Source organism: Thunnus albacares, chromosome 17 (assembly GCF_914725855.1).
Source record: "Thunnus albacares chromosome 17, fThuAlb1.1, whole genome shotgun sequence".
Taxonomy (NCBI): Eukaryota; Metazoa; Chordata; class Actinopteri; order Scombriformes; family Scombridae; genus Thunnus; species Thunnus albacares.
Window position 1 is genome coordinate 10430481 of NC_058122.1, and position 16600 is coordinate 10447080.

General features: G+C 41.2%; 1 protein-coding gene across 3 annotated transcripts in view; it reads right to left on the reverse strand.

Moving 5' to 3' along the window:
* Positions 1 to 2628: 2628 nt before the first annotated feature.
* Positions 2629 to 16600, reverse strand: part of grin2aa (glutamate receptor, ionotropic, N-methyl D-aspartate 2A, a) — a 163409-nt gene continuing 149437 nt past the window's right edge. For all 3 annotated transcript variants that reach the window (XM_044332028.1, XM_044332026.1, XM_044332025.1), the window contains 2 exons: positions 10509 to 10747; positions 2629 to 8566 (listed from right to left, as the gene is read on the reverse strand). In XM_044332028.1, the coding sequence (XP_044187963.1) occupies positions 6602 to 8566; positions 10509 to 10747 (2204 nt within the window). In that variant the 3' untranslated portion in view covers positions 2629 to 6601. The remainder of the gene's footprint in view (positions 8567 to 10508; positions 10748 to 16600) is intronic.

A 16600-nucleotide genomic window follows, 5' to 3' on the forward strand; every position in this document is an offset into this window, starting at 1 on the left:
ACCATCAAAGACATATATGTTAGGGTTAATACTCCTGTCAGTGTCCCTGTGGTAAAAAGAACTGGAGCTGGTCCCCAAGCACTGCACTGCGGCTGCCCACTGCTCCTAGTGTGTGTGTATAGGATGGGTCAAATGCAGAGGATCAATTTCCCCACAGGGATCAATAAAAGTATGTCCTCTTCTTCATTGTATGCTTTGTCTACTTATTTTGACATGATAATGTCTCTCAGTATTTTTTTTTTTTTTTTTTGCAGTGTTTTGATGCAAAGTGAATAGCCAAAAGGGAATATTCCACAAGAGCATCATGTGTCATGTTGTTTAGTCATTTTCTAAGTTGGCTCTTCGTTCTGCTCAGTTTAATTGTGATATCTCTGAACACACACACACACACACACACACACACACACACACACACACACACACACAGACACACACACACACACACACACACACACACACACACACACACACACACATACAGACAAAACACAATCTTTAGTCTTGTGTATCCTCACAAAAATCTCTGTATTTTGAGAACATAAAAACTGAAGGGAAAAAAGGCTCATCACACTTAGGTCCATTGCAAGCATTTCATTTTAGAAGCCAAGCTTTCAGTCTCTATACTTAAACTTGCCCTGATGAACACCCCTACAGACAGTCTTTTGGTGATTTGACAGATTTTACACCTAGATTTGGGCCATCACTGATAATTTAGAGAAACATTAGGTGATTCACAACCAGCTTTCCTGCATGTATGCATTTTTTCCAAATTCATCTACCAAGTAAAGGTTTTAAATATTACTAGTTCAGTTGATACTGACAACAGCAGAATAATTCAGTGTCGAAGACCCATTGATTCCACACATTTAGCTAAGGTAAACAATACTGTTTACCTTAGCCTACAAGAACAATAGACTATAACTGGAAAACTCAGAGTTATTGAGAGCAGTGATCAAACCACCAGTGTTTGTATTTATTTATTTAAGTGAAAGAAAAAGTTGAAGGAGAGAGAAATGGGGGAAAATGGGGACAGAGATGAGAAAGGGAAGTAATAAAGAAAGTAAAATAGAAAGGTGATAGGGATAATGCATGGAAGGAGAAAAACAGATTGATGTACAGTACAGAGGGAGAGATAGAGGTGTAAGGCACAAGGAAAGGAAAGAACAAATGTGGCAGATGGTAAATGTAGCTGTAGCCCAAATGGCCTCTTGATGCTCCGTTAGACAGACATACACACACAAAATACACACATGCACACGTGAGCAAGGTCAATAGAAGGTCACAGTACAACAGCCTCTCTGACAACACCAACACCTGCACCTTCACCTGTGCACATGTGACTTACAAAACACAAACACAGAAATCTTTTTCCACCATTTCAGATTTCCATGGAAACATTAAACCACACTCTAAGTTAATGTTTCCATTGGCACCATTTCGGGTCATTGAAGAATATTTGTTTCTCACTTCATACTGTTATGGTATAAGAAAATATTTGATAAGAGTGATTAAGCAAATAAACTACATAAATAAAAGCCTTTCACATTTATCCATGGTGAAATGATTAATTCGGTGAAAAAAAGAAACAAACCATGTTTGTTGGGTTGTCAAAAGCTGTGTTTTGATAAAACTGAGTTACAGAGGTGCTTTGGCTTGGTTTGGGTCCTGTAAAGAAAGTAATCTCTAAGTAATTTCTAACCTGTAGTACATTAATGGCCACACTATTGACTGAGAGAATACCTTCAAGGGCAAACAGCCCAGTATTACTAGGAATTATACATTATTCTTATTGGATGATTCTGCAGCATACTCATTATATTCAATGCAATAATTGTTCAGTGCCAATGCAAGAAGTAGTAAGTAGTATGACCTGGGGAGGTCCAGGTGGGTGCATAGCATGTCCAACTTTCGTGCAGGTGTCCGTCACAGACCATTACATAAATAGCTTATATCTATCTATCTATCTATCTATCTATCTATCTATCTATCTATATATATATATATATATGTATATGTATATGTATATGTATACGTATGGACACTGAACATTCAAAAATGTTGTCACTGAGAATCGTCCAATATCTACTTTCTGTTTGTGACTGGGTTGCCATTTATATTTATGAATCTGTATATTGGAGAATAAAAAAACATAAATTAATCTAATATTAAATACATTTGTTTTATTCATCCATGTTCTTGCCTCTCTGGCTTTGCAGCAATTGTGAAAACACAACTTACCTGTATTAGAATTGGACTGAATCAAATGGCTACAAGAATTCAATTATTAAAATGCAACTAATAGAACAATATCAGATTCTCTATAGCCAAAAAGACATTTAATGACATTTAGTCAGTAGGCCTTCTTCTGAGTGTATGACTTTCATGTTAAAAACCTCATTTCCTACTGAATGTGTACTGATTCTGTTTCTTGAACAGAGAGACAAAAGTAAAAGCAACATCCTCAAATGTAAAAATGAATGGAATCAATGGAAAATCAGCCAGCACCTTTCTTTCTCATTTCCTCTAAAAGAATCTGTCAGCATTAACTGACAAAAGCAGTTACTCCCATATATGGTGAGGTAGATATGAGCCTGGTGTGTATATTGGGAATTTTGACAGGACAGCAAACCTTGTGAATGGTGAAGTTTTATTCTAGTCGCTCTACAGAGAGAGAGAGAGAGAGAGAGATAGAGATAGAAAGAGAGAGAGATAGAGAAACAGTGCCACTGTACAGAAGAGCTCCTGTGAAATTCACACAAAAAATATTGTTTTTACTCTTTATCATTTATAATTCTCCATGATGATGTATTCCAGTATGAATTTACAAGCGATGTATACAGGTGTCATTTCTAAATATATTCAAAATAGTTCCTTAAAAGTCTTTGAGGAAGTATTAGTTTTAAAAAAAAAAGCTCTATTCTTACAGCAAACCATAAAGAAAGAGGTCTCGTATCTTTGGAGGGATAGCAGACTCAAAGTAGAGGGTTGCTTTTTTTTTCTTTTATCTTCTTTACATCTGAAGTCCTGACTACACATGAAGGAGAGGGAAGAGAGAAGCAGAGCTGGTGATACAGTAATTCTCACCTGCCATTGGAGGAAGAGCAAGGATGTCCCGCCATACCAAACCAAGCCCTGACCCCTGACCCGCGACCCCACTGGGCAAAACGTGGCCTGATAATGACCTGTGAGCCAATGAGGAAGTTGCACTAGGGTCAGGTCCTCGCCTTCTCCCCCAAAACGGCAGCAGCATCTTCATCGTGTTAAACATAGATCATTTTTTTTCTCTCAAATATGTATATACTCACACCTGGTTACAACGCATTAGTGATCATAACATCATAACAAAAGAAACAAACAAAAAAAAGAAACATAAAACATTAAAATTGTTACATCTGGGGTTGCATGCCATCACCTCATTATTTATCATTAAATGTAATTAAAATACATTTTTGCCATTAAAAAGAGCAGGGTTGTCATCACAAGGGTGTGTCTGAATGTGTATGTGTTTGTGTGTGTTTTTGAACATAAAACAGCATCAGTCTACATGACAGTTCTGTAAAAGTAGAAAGAATAGAACAAATCGTCATGAGTTCATAAAACGCGAGGGTGCCGTTTGATATTTTTACATGTGCATATTGTTCACTTGTCAGCTCACGCAAGCAGCATGTGGAGATAAATATGATAATAATAATAATAAATATGCAGATAGGTGCAAAAAAAGGACAAAATGTTGCTTGTCAGTCAACATTGGGGTAAGCTGATTGGGAAACAAGGAGAGGTTCACTGTAGTATTCCAAGAGTACAAAAGGGTGATATGACCGTGGTTGTTAAAGATGGAGCTTCAATTGAAACACAGTGACTAATGCAATCGACTGCCATTAAAAACCATGAAGAGAAAAGAGAGAGATTCCCGTTTGAGTATTCCATATATGGGTAGCTTTTCAGATTTTGGATGTTTAAGTAACATCCTCCATTCTGTTAAGGGTGCTCAGTTTAGTAAGAAATGGAGCTGCACATAACACACCCCTCACTGAGCAAAAAGATCTAAGCCCCCTACCGCCATCCCTCCTTCTCTTCCTCTTCTTCTCTCTTTACTTGGGTTGCATGAGTTCGGTTAGAGAGCCGAACTGGAAGACCTTGGACTGGTAAACATCAAGAGGAGAAAAGTTTGATTCTGCTTTGCGGCCACTATAAATCATGGTGTTCTTTTTCTTTTTTTCAGTTTTGATTTTTTTTTCTACAAAAAGGATCAGCGCCGCATCTTGTCGTGTTGCTACCGTTGAAGCTCCCCCAAAACGCACAGAATCATCCTGAGGTATTTTATTTGATACAATTTGGCTTTGTGAATCCAATCAATCAAGCAAACCAATCAGTCAAATGAGATGGTTACATGATTTTTTTTGTCTTTTGACTGTACAATTTGTACAGTGTAATGCTACAAAAAAAGTTTGTGTGGGCACGCGTGTACATGAAAGTATGTGCATGTGCAAGTCTTTTCTGCTAAGTGTTATCAAAAAAAACAAACAAACAAACAAACAAATGCATAAACAATCAGATTAGGAACCAAATGTTCTGTTTAAAACTTCAAGCTTACCCAAGGTCTGCCATGCACACACGAGACTTATTCCACACTAAGATGGATACATGATTGATGAGCACATAATAGTGGAGCCTCCTCGGCTTCATCCCTCTTCATCTTGCCCCGCCCACCCCTTCCCACATCCCAACAACACTATGAAGGTAAACAAGGGATCCATCTCAAGTAGTCTTCAGATCCTCAAGAACCCTGGTTGATTGTGGATCAACAGCAATCAATGATCAAGAATTGTTAACCCAATCCCTATTTAGACTGTTGTGGTTAGATACTATATAGCACTGCTACTGCTGTACCAACCAACCAAAGTTAAATTTTACGAAAAAGACCCAAAATAAAGTAGTTCTATAGTTATCCAACACTCTAGTGATGTGTCATGTCGATCGAGGAAGGGAAGGAGGAAAGAGGAAAGAAGGAAGGAATCGTGTTTTTTTATAGCTAATACCCTGTTTCTCAGTGGCAGGGAGGTCAAAAGACAAACACACATCAGCGCCCACCCCCTCCCCAACTCAGACAAGGCGGTGGTAGACACAGTTGTCATTTCATCCTTTTCTCCCTTGTTTATCTCCTCTTTGCTGTCTTCCCTTCCACCATTCTCTTGCTCTTTTGCAGCAGGAGCCACAGCATGACACTGATTTACTAAGGTCAAGGATCAAGGTTTCGATTGTACAAGTATCCATCCACCATATCTGGCAAGACACAGTCCCTTTTCAAAAACATGTAAAATATGTGTCTGAGAGTGTATATGTGTGTATTTTCTCTTCTCTGACACAGAAAAAAATCGACACATGCAAAATAATCTACCACTCTTGATGGTATTTTTCAGAAAGCTATGCTTTTTCAAAAGCAATTGTGGGAAAGAGGTTTTAAAACTAATGGCTATTGTGCTACCAAATAAGCAAACACTAAAATCCTACATAGGGGGATCCGGATGCCAGAATCCCTAATAAATCTTATAGTTTAATAGAATAAAAAAGCAATACTTTGCAATTATTTTTCTATGTGCAGCGCCACAAATGAAATGCCCATCAATTGCCTCAGGTTTCCCTGCTTGTCTGTCCATTTCTATCAGTCATTTTGTCAGTTTGTCTTTTATCTGTCAGTCTGTAAACATTATTCTTTGATAGCACCTACATTACTTTCAGCTTCCCATCACTATCATGTCCCTTACCATGGGCTAAACACAAAAAACCAAATTCTGACTGAGCACACCAATACCTAACTGCCAAAAACTACTGGATGCTCCTCTCTGTGCCATTTAGCCGCTCATCTCCTTTCTCCCTCTCTCTCCTCTTGCACTGCCAGGTGTCTCGGTGGCCATATTTGTCAGAGTAACAAGCAGCAGACCGTTGGACTAGCTCACTGTGACGCCTCTGCCCTCCTGGGACGCCTCCATGTCTGGCCGCCACATCAAACGTGCCCATCTGCTCTCCCTGTCAGGCTCCTCTCCTCAACTAGTGAGCCCCAGGCTTGACAATGGAGGTGGAAAAGAAAAATGGGATGAGGAGGGTTTGAAAAAGAGGTTCTATCCTCTCTCCCTCTTTCTCCCATAATTTCTTCCATCCACCTTACTACTTCCTCACACATTTCAATCAAAAATCAACTGCCTCTTTCCCAACAATTCTTGTACAAGTCCTCTGTTACTGTAACTAGGCCTTCTTGGTCCCACCACAGGGAATATGCCATTTCATACCTCCTTTTAAAAACCTCAGGGGGTAATGACGCCCCTCCCCTATACACCAGGATACCTTATGGCAGAGTGTCGGCCATGCAGCCAACTCATTGGTACATGGCAGAGAATGGACAGAAATGAAGATATCATCGGCAAAGAGAGTAGTAGTAGTACAGTCATACCCAAGTGGGCACGAGTTCTTTTGGATTACAATGTCAAAGAGAAGAAGAAAAACATGTGGCTATGGCATCCCTTAGTGGATAACATAGTTGATAAATTATAATACAAACCCAGAGAGGAGTAAGGAGGAGAAAACACATTATTTCTTATATCAACTAAACATCTGACTCCAGACTGGGGATTTTTTTATACACCCGTCTATTGCTGAACTGGGCTGAGTTTAGGACGCCACGTGGGGCTGGGTATGCAATAGTCTTATTGGTTGAGTAAGGCATCACATGCTCTTTATTGTACATGTCATTAGCTATCCGCCCATCCCGTGAGCAGTATGAGGTGGTGGATTTAACGGAAGAGCGGAGATTGTTCGCATCGTTGCGTGTTTTGATGGGGGCCGCTCCAAGGACCGCTGCTGGCGAGGCCACTGCCAGCTGTTTGTAAATATCAGAGGAGCTACGCCCATGGACCAGTCTGCTGCTGGTGTCGTCCCTCAACGAGTGGCTGAGGAAAGGGTTTTCCGAGCCATGGGCCGGGTACAGGGACTTGCTCCTCTTGCTCTCCTCCAGGTTGTGGTTAAACAGCATCGATTTGGACCCGGTGCCAAACAGTCTGCCGGAGTAGGGACGCATGCCAAAGAGGTTGGCATAGTGCGAGTCAGATGTGGAGTCCAAGAAGCGATCCTTCTCCTTGAGGCTGACACTGCGTGCCGGTCGGCCCAGGTCTACATCCTTGGGCTTTTCTAGCATGATGTTGTCAAAGGAGTGCTGACGACTCAGCCTCAAGCGATTTCTCTTCTGGACATGTGGCCCGTCTGTCTGTGGCCAATAGAGGCCAAACATTTCATCCGGTTGCTGCTGTTGTTGTTGGTGGTGCATGGTGGGACTAACCAAGGGGTCTGTGAGAAGCTGGTCCTCACTAATGTCATACAGGTTGGCTGAGTGGAGGCATGCTTCACACCGATTATAAGGTGAGCGTGTAGCAGAAGCTGAGGCAGAGGCAGATCCAGTAGGGGGGTACTGCCCTCCTGGTGGGTAGCCAGCGGTCACTTTTGACAAACAGGAACGGCAGTGTGTCTGTTTGTAGCGATCAATGGATTCATGTGGAGAAAGGTTTTTGTCTTTCAGGTTATAGTGTTTAGAGTAAGTTGGGTCTGGTAGAAGATCTGAATCTGTGTGATGCAAGGGTGAGGAGTTCAGATGAATGATGGGCTGCTCACACTTCCTATAGTTGTCACTGTGGTCAGAGTAGATCTCAGGGTAATCCAAATCGTCAGCAGCAAGTCCGCGACTCTCGCGGTAATGAATGGGGTCTGAGTGCAGACTCAGCTCTCGGTCGGAGTCGATGGTGTAAATTTTCTCTCCTCCTCCTCTCCCGGTTTGGTTGGTTCCGCTGCTGACCTGCTTAGTCTTTAAGTAGGACAGCTCCACCTCACTGCAGTCCCTTGGGTATTTTGACGTCACCGATCTTTTTTTTAAGTTGTCCTTGGGCTTCAGGTGCTTGTTGTTTTCTGGGTCCTTGTAGGAGGCTGCCCTGCTGGAGCAGTCGGAGATGTCAGAGTGGGCTGTGTCCTCAGGGAGGTAGCGCTGTGTCTTCATCGACATTCGTGGGTCTGGCATCAGCATGTCAGGCATAGGAGGGGGTCCAGGTGGTGCTGAACGGAGCGTATCCACAGACTTCTTCCACAGGGTCCGGGGTGGCTTGGCGTTGGTCTGGACTGCATCAGCACTCACTGCCACCTCCACAGTGTTGGGATTAGCATCGTTCAGGGTCAGAGGATGTTGGCCTCCCTGGAAAATGTAGTTGTTAAGGTGGTCTTTGTGGCGGTTAGAAAGATAAGACTGCAGGTCACCCGTGTCCCCATAGATCATATCTTTGGGAGCATAGCTTCGGTTGTCAGCATAGATGAAGTTGCCCTTCTCTGCCATCATGTCCATGATCATGGGGCCAGCTGAGTGCATGAACTCACGTTTGGGTGAGTTCATGCGGGAGCCACTCAGGTTAGACATGTTGGTCATCTGTTTGGCTGACTTAATGAGCTTAAGCATTTTGTCCTGGGGGCTAAAGTCCAGATCTGTCTTTTTCTTCATGTCAATGTGGACTCCATGGATGCAACTCCAGATTCCCTGCATGGAGACAGATGGATGAACAAGTGGAATGGATGAGGGAAAGAGGGAAAAGTAAAATTTAAAAAATGAGGAATGGTAATGGGAAAAGGTGAGAGTAAGAGAAGAGTGAGAAAGGGACAGAGATAACATGAAATGAGAGAAAGGGGATCGAACATGAGAGAGAGAGAGATTGAGGAAGAAATGGAGAAAGACAAACAATGATTACTTATCTTAAATTAGATTTATTTTCATTTTCTCTGAAACATACTTTCTCAGTTTACAAAGAAAATCAAACTCCAACCCTCAAAAAAGATAGAAAGTTGTTTTTTTTAAAGATATGAATCTTCTAAGAAACCATGCATGATTGATTTAGGATGATGCTGCAGTAAAAACAACAAAATAATTTAGGAAGTACTTCAGAATTAATCATAAACACACCAAGGCAACAAAACACACACAAAACATTGTTAGAATATAAGTCAACCAGGCTAAATCGAGTCTCCAGCCGCACTGCCAGCACAATCCCCTGTCCATCATAACTCAGAGAACAACCAGTGTATATTTTCTAAAGAGGACACAGACAAAATGTGATGCAATGCAATGAAACTTTGGCAGCTCCATCAATTTTACACCGCAGCTGCATTTTACATCTGAAAACCTGTATTTTGCAAAAATACCAGTGTTTTAGAATTCATCCAAACTAAATAACCCAAATCAACAGTGACCTGAGGATAAATATAAGAAACCGGTTACAAAATTTCTCATAACTGTATCCACCAAGCCTCCTTTAGAGGCACTTCAGAGGTGACACTTTCATTGAAAAGGAACAGCAATAAATAGGAGGGTAAGGGAGGGTAAGAAAAATGTTTTTTTTGTAGATTAACATTCAAACAACAGCAGCCAATATGTTGTCTAAAACTAATGCCATTCTATATCTAAAGTCAAAAAGTAAATTCTTTCCTCACACTATTTCCCAGTTCACAAATACATCCTTAAAAAGTATTTAGTAATATTTATCACTTAAATAAATTCAAAGTGGTTTTTGGTTCAGCACGTATTTTATGGAGCTTATTAACACAAGATTAAGGATGTCTTTTGTCCTAAATCATTCTTGAGAATTGCTGTGAAATAACTTTTCTTTTTCAAGAACCTCACTTTATCCTCTCTAAAAGTTTTTCCCTCTTTACCACCCCCCTCTGTTAACTTTTTAAACCGAGTCACATCTTGGCTCAAAAATAGTGCAGAGACACTGCAGTGCTTTTAAGGATGCACGTCCATGTCTTCTGTTCTCACACACAATGAGGGAGAATGCTGACCTTTTAACAGAATGAGAGAGAATAGATTGATTTAGCGTAGGTTGCCATGATTTCATCCCAAAACATGCTGCAATCACAATCTCTTTTAGTCGATATGCAGGGCTGCCTCGTGATTCCTCCTCCCATCTCCATCCCCATTCTTCCCTCTCATCCTCTTTTATACAACACTCCCTCTTTTGCCTTGTTTCTCTCAGTTCCTTAGTTTGGCAGTAGCTCTTGTTCTCTGCACTTGTGTATGCGTGCATGCTTGCTCCACTCTCTTACCCTGCTGATAGAAAATAGAACTAATATAGGCCTGTCTGACCCTAATAATGCAGCAGTAGGCCCCACTTCAGATCTAGTGCTTAACTGGCCCTTACAGCCTTGCACACGACCACTGTTGACCCAGAGAAACTACCCCAAGCCCAGATAATCACACAACCACATATTCACATGTGCACTGCACACACTCAGTGGCCTGCTTTTGTGAGCTGACTTGGGCCATGTTATTTCAAAGTGTGTCTTTTTTGATAAAAAAAAATCTCTGTACACTGTAACTTAAGCAAGTTTTTTATTCTCCCAAACCAAAAAATAGACTAAAGAATGCATGTAGAACATGCCTGCACAAGCAAGAAAACACCTCCTACACATATCCATATTCTTACCCGACTGATGGAGAAAAGAAGACCCGGCTTGCCAGAGCAGACACCAGTGAAGCAGTATCTGAGCCTCCAGTAGAAGAGATGCTCAGAGACAAAGGTGATGAGGGAGAGCCCCATGGCTGTGGCAAGCATGTAGAAGACCCCCGCCATGTTGTCCACATCTAGCTGACTGGACATCACCTCGTTCTTCTCATTATGGCAAATTCCTGTCAGCCACTGTGCTTCTAGTTCCTCCATTTCACCTGAGAGGCAAAAGAAAGAGAGAGACTTGAATCCTTTTCTGGGTTTGAAATACATTAGGCCAATGATTTTTTAAGGGTTTAAGGGACATAATATACAAGCTAATACCCTGATACTGCAATTCATGAGACAGACATTTACGGTTACTGTAGAAATACTGCTGACTGTACTGTACATTAACCTAAAACTGTCTTGTAAAAGTTATATACAAAGAATTTGATCTACTTGCATTCTATATATTGTTTGTAATATTGTTTATTTGATTTAAATAAATGATGGTACGCAACCAGAAATAATGTCATTAGTATTAGTTTAAAGGCAGATGTAAGTGTCACATGGTATTCCAGATTGTATTTCAGTGGCTTTTCCACCAAAAGGAGGATAATGTGTCTTGAGATTTGTCATTAATTTGCATTATTTGAGATGTGATTTAAAGGTATTTGATGGTTGAATATATAACTTAACATATAGCTTATTTTTGGGTTAGGGTTTTTCATTTGTAGGGGGTGATGTTTAAAATAAATTTCTTTGGCATCATCAGCTGCTGGGCTTCCAGTCCTGTCCATGTTGCCTGATAGGGCAAAGTTTTAGTGTTAATGAAAGAAAGGTAGAAAGCAACAAAGACCTTATCTTTTCTCAGTCCTCACTCTGTGTTCCCTTCCCTCTGTTCCCCCTCCCTCTCTGGCTTTCTCTGTGACATTTGGCGCATGGCTAATCCAATCTGTGTCATTCAGTGCTGGATAACTAAGGCTGCTAGTGAGGAAAGACAAATATCATGGTGGTGTTTAGCTAGATGTCTTGGGGGTGCAGACTCACTAAGACATCATTAACCCTTTGGGACAATTGAGAAGAATTTGTCACCTGTTAGATTTAGAACACATGAATCAATGTAGCCACGGTATATAGCCATGTTTTTAATATGACGCTATGACATGCTCGGAATTGGCTGCAGAAGAGAACAAAGATAAATTAGATCTTTAAGTATCAACAGGTCACTTGGTCTCGTTTTTTAAAAAATCAAGTGCATTCAAGGGAAAAGCTGTTGGGAGCTGCTACTGCTTGCACTGTTGCTCTGACTCCAGGGGAAAGTATTGATGAAATTCAAATTTTGTTCTCTTTTCTTCTCAAGCAATAGTCTGGTGAGCAGTCAGTTGGAACAAAGGAACACAAGTCTGCACAAGTTTCAACCACACTAGTAGGGCTTTTAAAAATGTTTTAGTTTGAAGCATCAAGGACTTGAAGAAAGAAACCATTTGATTTAAGAAACTGCCTTGTTAATTACATTATGATGAACAGTGCTGGAAAGTAACTAAGTGCATTTACTCAAGTGCTGTACTTCAGTACAATTTTGAGATACTTGTTACTAGTTTTCAGATGAAGCTTTGACACAATGGACAATATAACAAGCTTTTAAAATACAACACATTGTTAAAGATTAAACCAGTGGTCTCCAACCCTTTTGGGCTTTTGATGTCTTACAAAAAGCATTATCTAGTCAAGGTAACATTTCAGATGAATTGTTATCGACTCCACCAAATAGTCACCAAATAATCTAAATGTCTCACATGGTTTGATTTCAGTAAATGTTCAAATGATCCAATATTTCCCCAAAAATCAAACAGTAGAAGAAAGTCCAAATACTGAAAACAGATTTGTGTATCAGAACTTTTTTCTTCTTTCATCTCCCATTAATCATCTCACAACCCCTCAGATTTATCCGGTGACCCTTTGGAGGGGCCTGACCCCTAGGTTAGGAACCACTGGACTGAACTAGCTAACTGTATATAAAGTAGTTCAAACTAGCTGAGTTTTTAACCTGCTGCCAAGAATATGTTACATCCATAGAGGCTCGCACTGTGATTTCAATGTAGGATACAGAAGCAAAACAAATTTGGGTGTCATCGTTGGAAACATTGCGAGACTACCCTTTACCAAGCGAGAGTCAAAATATGGAGTGGATCACAGTGTACTGCGGAGTTTGCAGAGACTTCCATCCTCAGCTCTGTCTCCTGCCACCATGGAACTATTTAATGCACAGACTCTCACCAATAAATCCCTCCTCATACATGACCACATCTTGGACAAGGGGCTTGATTTCATGTGTCTTACTGAAACCTGGCATAAACCAGGACAATACTCTGTGCTTAATGAGGCCTGCCTCCCTGACTATAGCTACATGGAAAAAATCAGCAGAAAAAATGAAAATCTCAATATTCCATGACAAGACTTCTCATCTACTTCTCCCCCAAACCAAACTCGTCTTCCCTCCCTGAGATACACAACCTCCTCACCTCACTCTGCTCCATGTCAACCAACATTGTCATTGTTGTTATGTCGACAACCTCTCCTGTCATTTTGCAGTGGAGTTCCTGAGTGTGACTGAGTGTCTTGGCCTGAAGCAGCATGTTGATGTCCCTACTCACACCAGGGGGCACACACTTGACCTGGCCATCCCTGACTCTGCCCCCATCAATAACCTACAGGTCTATGATCTGGTCAGACCACAAGGTGGTCACAATGGATTTGACATTCTTGTCACCCCCTACTTAACCTAAGCATCAAATTCTTTTTTGGAACTGGATGTGTCCTTCAGATGCTCTGGGCTCACTGTCCACAAACTGGCCTTGTACGAACTTACTCAAAGTCCCTCAAAGATGCTCAGTCACAGTTCTACTCAAACCTAATTTATAACGTCCTGGCAACCCTAAGCATTTTTTTTCCACCATAAATAATCTCCTGAAGCCACAAACATCTTCCCCAATTGAGGCAACAGAAGAGCGATGTAACAGCTTCATTGACTTTTTCAGAGCCAAGGTCAACAACATCCATTCTCTGATGTCCTGCCTCCTCATGTCATCAACCCTATGTCTGGGAGCTCGCCTTCTCTACTTCATTATACTGGCATCAGACAGAACTACATAGAGGAAATCCTCAGGAAGATGAAACCCTATACTTGTGCCCTGGACTCCATTCTCACAGCTCTGCTCTCACCCAAACTGTCAACCTCTCCCTTCAAACTGGTAGTGTTCCATCTGCCCGCAAGGTCACAGCCATCTACCCCCTCCTCAAGAAGCCCCCCCTGGACCCAGAGGTTCTTGGCAGTTGATGCAGTGTCCCCTTCCCTCCTGATTCTCCTTGACCTGAGTGCTGTTTGACACTGTGGATCACACTCTACTCTTAGAACACCTCCACACCACCACTGGACTGTCAGTCTCTGTGCTTAAGTGGTTTCAGTCCTACTTTTTTGGTAGGACCGAGTATGTCTCACTGGTAGGATGCAGGTCTAGATCGCTCCCTGTCACCTGTGATGTTCTGCAAGGATCGGTTCTCAGCCCCATCCTGTTTACCCTCTACATGCTCCCCCTTGGACGTGTCATCAGCACACATGGGATGTCTTTTCATTGCTATGCTGATGATAACCAGCTGTACATCAAAACTACCTCAAGGCCTTCTGTCACGCCTCGACACCTGTCTTAAGGAGATAAAGGCCTGGATGAGCACACATTGACTGAAGCTCTCTTTACTCCACACCAGTCATCCCCCATTATCCATCTCTCCTTTGACAGCCAGGACATCTCCCTTTCCTCCTCAGTCACTAATTATGGTGTTAGGTTTGACTCTCAGCTGACTTTTGATGACCATGTAAGACATTTATGCAAAACCTCTTTCTACTATCTCAAAAACACACACAAAAACACTTGTCCATGCTTTTATCTCCTCAAGACTGCACTACTGCAATGCACTCTTCACTGAGATCCCTGGCAGGAGCATCCAGAAGCTCCAGTACATTTAGAATTGCCCTGCCAGGATCCTAATGAGAGTGCGAAAACACGAACATATAACACCAATTCTGTTTTCATTGCACTGGCTCCCTGTCTCCTCCAGGATTGACTACAAAGTCCTGCTACTCACATACAAATCCGAACAGACATGCACCTCCCCTACCTACAGGAACTGATCATACCACAAACCTTCACCCGCACCCTCAGATCTGCCAGCAGCTTGCTCCTCCTGACCCCCAGTACTAAGCTCTGCACCACAGGGGATTGAGTCTTCTACTCTACTGCACTATGCTTGTGGAACAGCCTTCCTAACCATCTGAGGGCAGCACAGACTCTGGTCTCTTTTAAAAATGGCCTAAAAACCTTTCCTTACTTTCTTACTATTCTCTTTATGTTATGTGTTCTATGATATTAATACTGCAGCACTTTGAGTTTCACTATGAATGAAAAATTTAAATAAATGTATTATTACCAGCAGCTACAACAGCAAACTGCTTACACACTAATGCTTCAGTATTTATATTCTAAGGATGACATATACTGTATAATAATATATCAGTCAGAGGGACCAAACCTGTACTTTTACTTTAATACGTTAACTACATTTTGCTGCTAATATTAATGTACTTTCACATTGATGTACTTTTAAGGACTTTTACTTGTGATGGAGTATTTTTACATTGCTGTATTGGTACTTTTACTTAAGTGGTAAATGATCTGTGTACTTCTTTCATCACTGATGATGAATCACAAATATTGTAGAAAACCAATTCCGGTTTAGGACATTCACTTAATGTAAGTTTGTTCAGGTTGCTATCTGCACTGAAATAACTCAAGCTCATAAATGGTTGAGCACGGATAGTTGCTGACCCTAACTGGATGATATTTAAGTCTGACAGATTATAATCTTGCTACACTCTAAGGATTCATGCATTCGGGCTACTGTTGCTCGTCAAAGTTGAATACATTTGATCAGGAATGTGCTGTCTTAAATTAGGAAGTGCAGTGACCACAATTTTTGGAACAACAACAGAATAGGACCATATACTTAACTGTCTCATTAAATGTATATTTTGAACAAATTTAAGATTTTTTTTAACCCTCAAATAGATATGGTGGCCTACAACTACCTCCGCTATGTCTGTGCCATTTCATGTGTTCCCAGGCAGTCTGTTCTGTCTGTCTCTTCATCTGTTTGTTCTTCACCTCCCTTCATTCTTCCCTGAACACATCTTCACTCTGTCACCTCTCTGTCCACGAAAAGCCATATGTTCTTTACCCACATTGTGTCTATCTGATCAAGTAGCATCTGCCAAGACACTGAGTCACTGTCATCTATCAAGGACCGGTGCTCCTCTCACTCCCCATTTCTCTCTACCTGACATACACTCTTTCCTTGTCTTCCTCTCATCTCATCCCATGCTCAATGTTGCCTTATCCTGTCTTTGACCTCTATCTGGACATCACACACACATACTGTCTCTATGTTCTTCTGTATCTCGCATCTCTTTTACCTCCATCTGTTTCCTCTCTCTCTACCTCTGTCACAGACTCTGTGCATTTCTTTTATCTCTTTCTCCCCAGCCATCTCTTTTTTTAAGTATCTCCAATCTATATTTACAATGGATAACTCAAGTTACAAGCTACAAGTATAAAAAATAATATCTGGGATTAATAATAGGGAGAAGAAGACAATGAAAAACAAAAACACTGAGCTTGATTTTTGTTAAAAATTACCCAGCAATGAAATATGGTGGAGTGAGGCCTCCATGCTCTGCAGCCTGATAAGATTTGGTTAGAGAGGATTATTATGACACCAATGTTCATTTAATCAACTTCAGTGCACTTAATGTGAGTGGCTGTGAACACTTGCATCAGCAAAATGCTTTCGATGTAAAATGTAAATGAATCTGTCACTAAAAGCTCGAGCTGTCTCTCTTTCTCTCTGTTTCACAGGAGGAAATTGTTTATGTAAGAACTTCTGAGGCTACTGTAATAAAGGAATGTGGTGATTCAGATAGAGTAATGCATACACACATGCACAAACATGCACACATACACAGACCTGGTGCT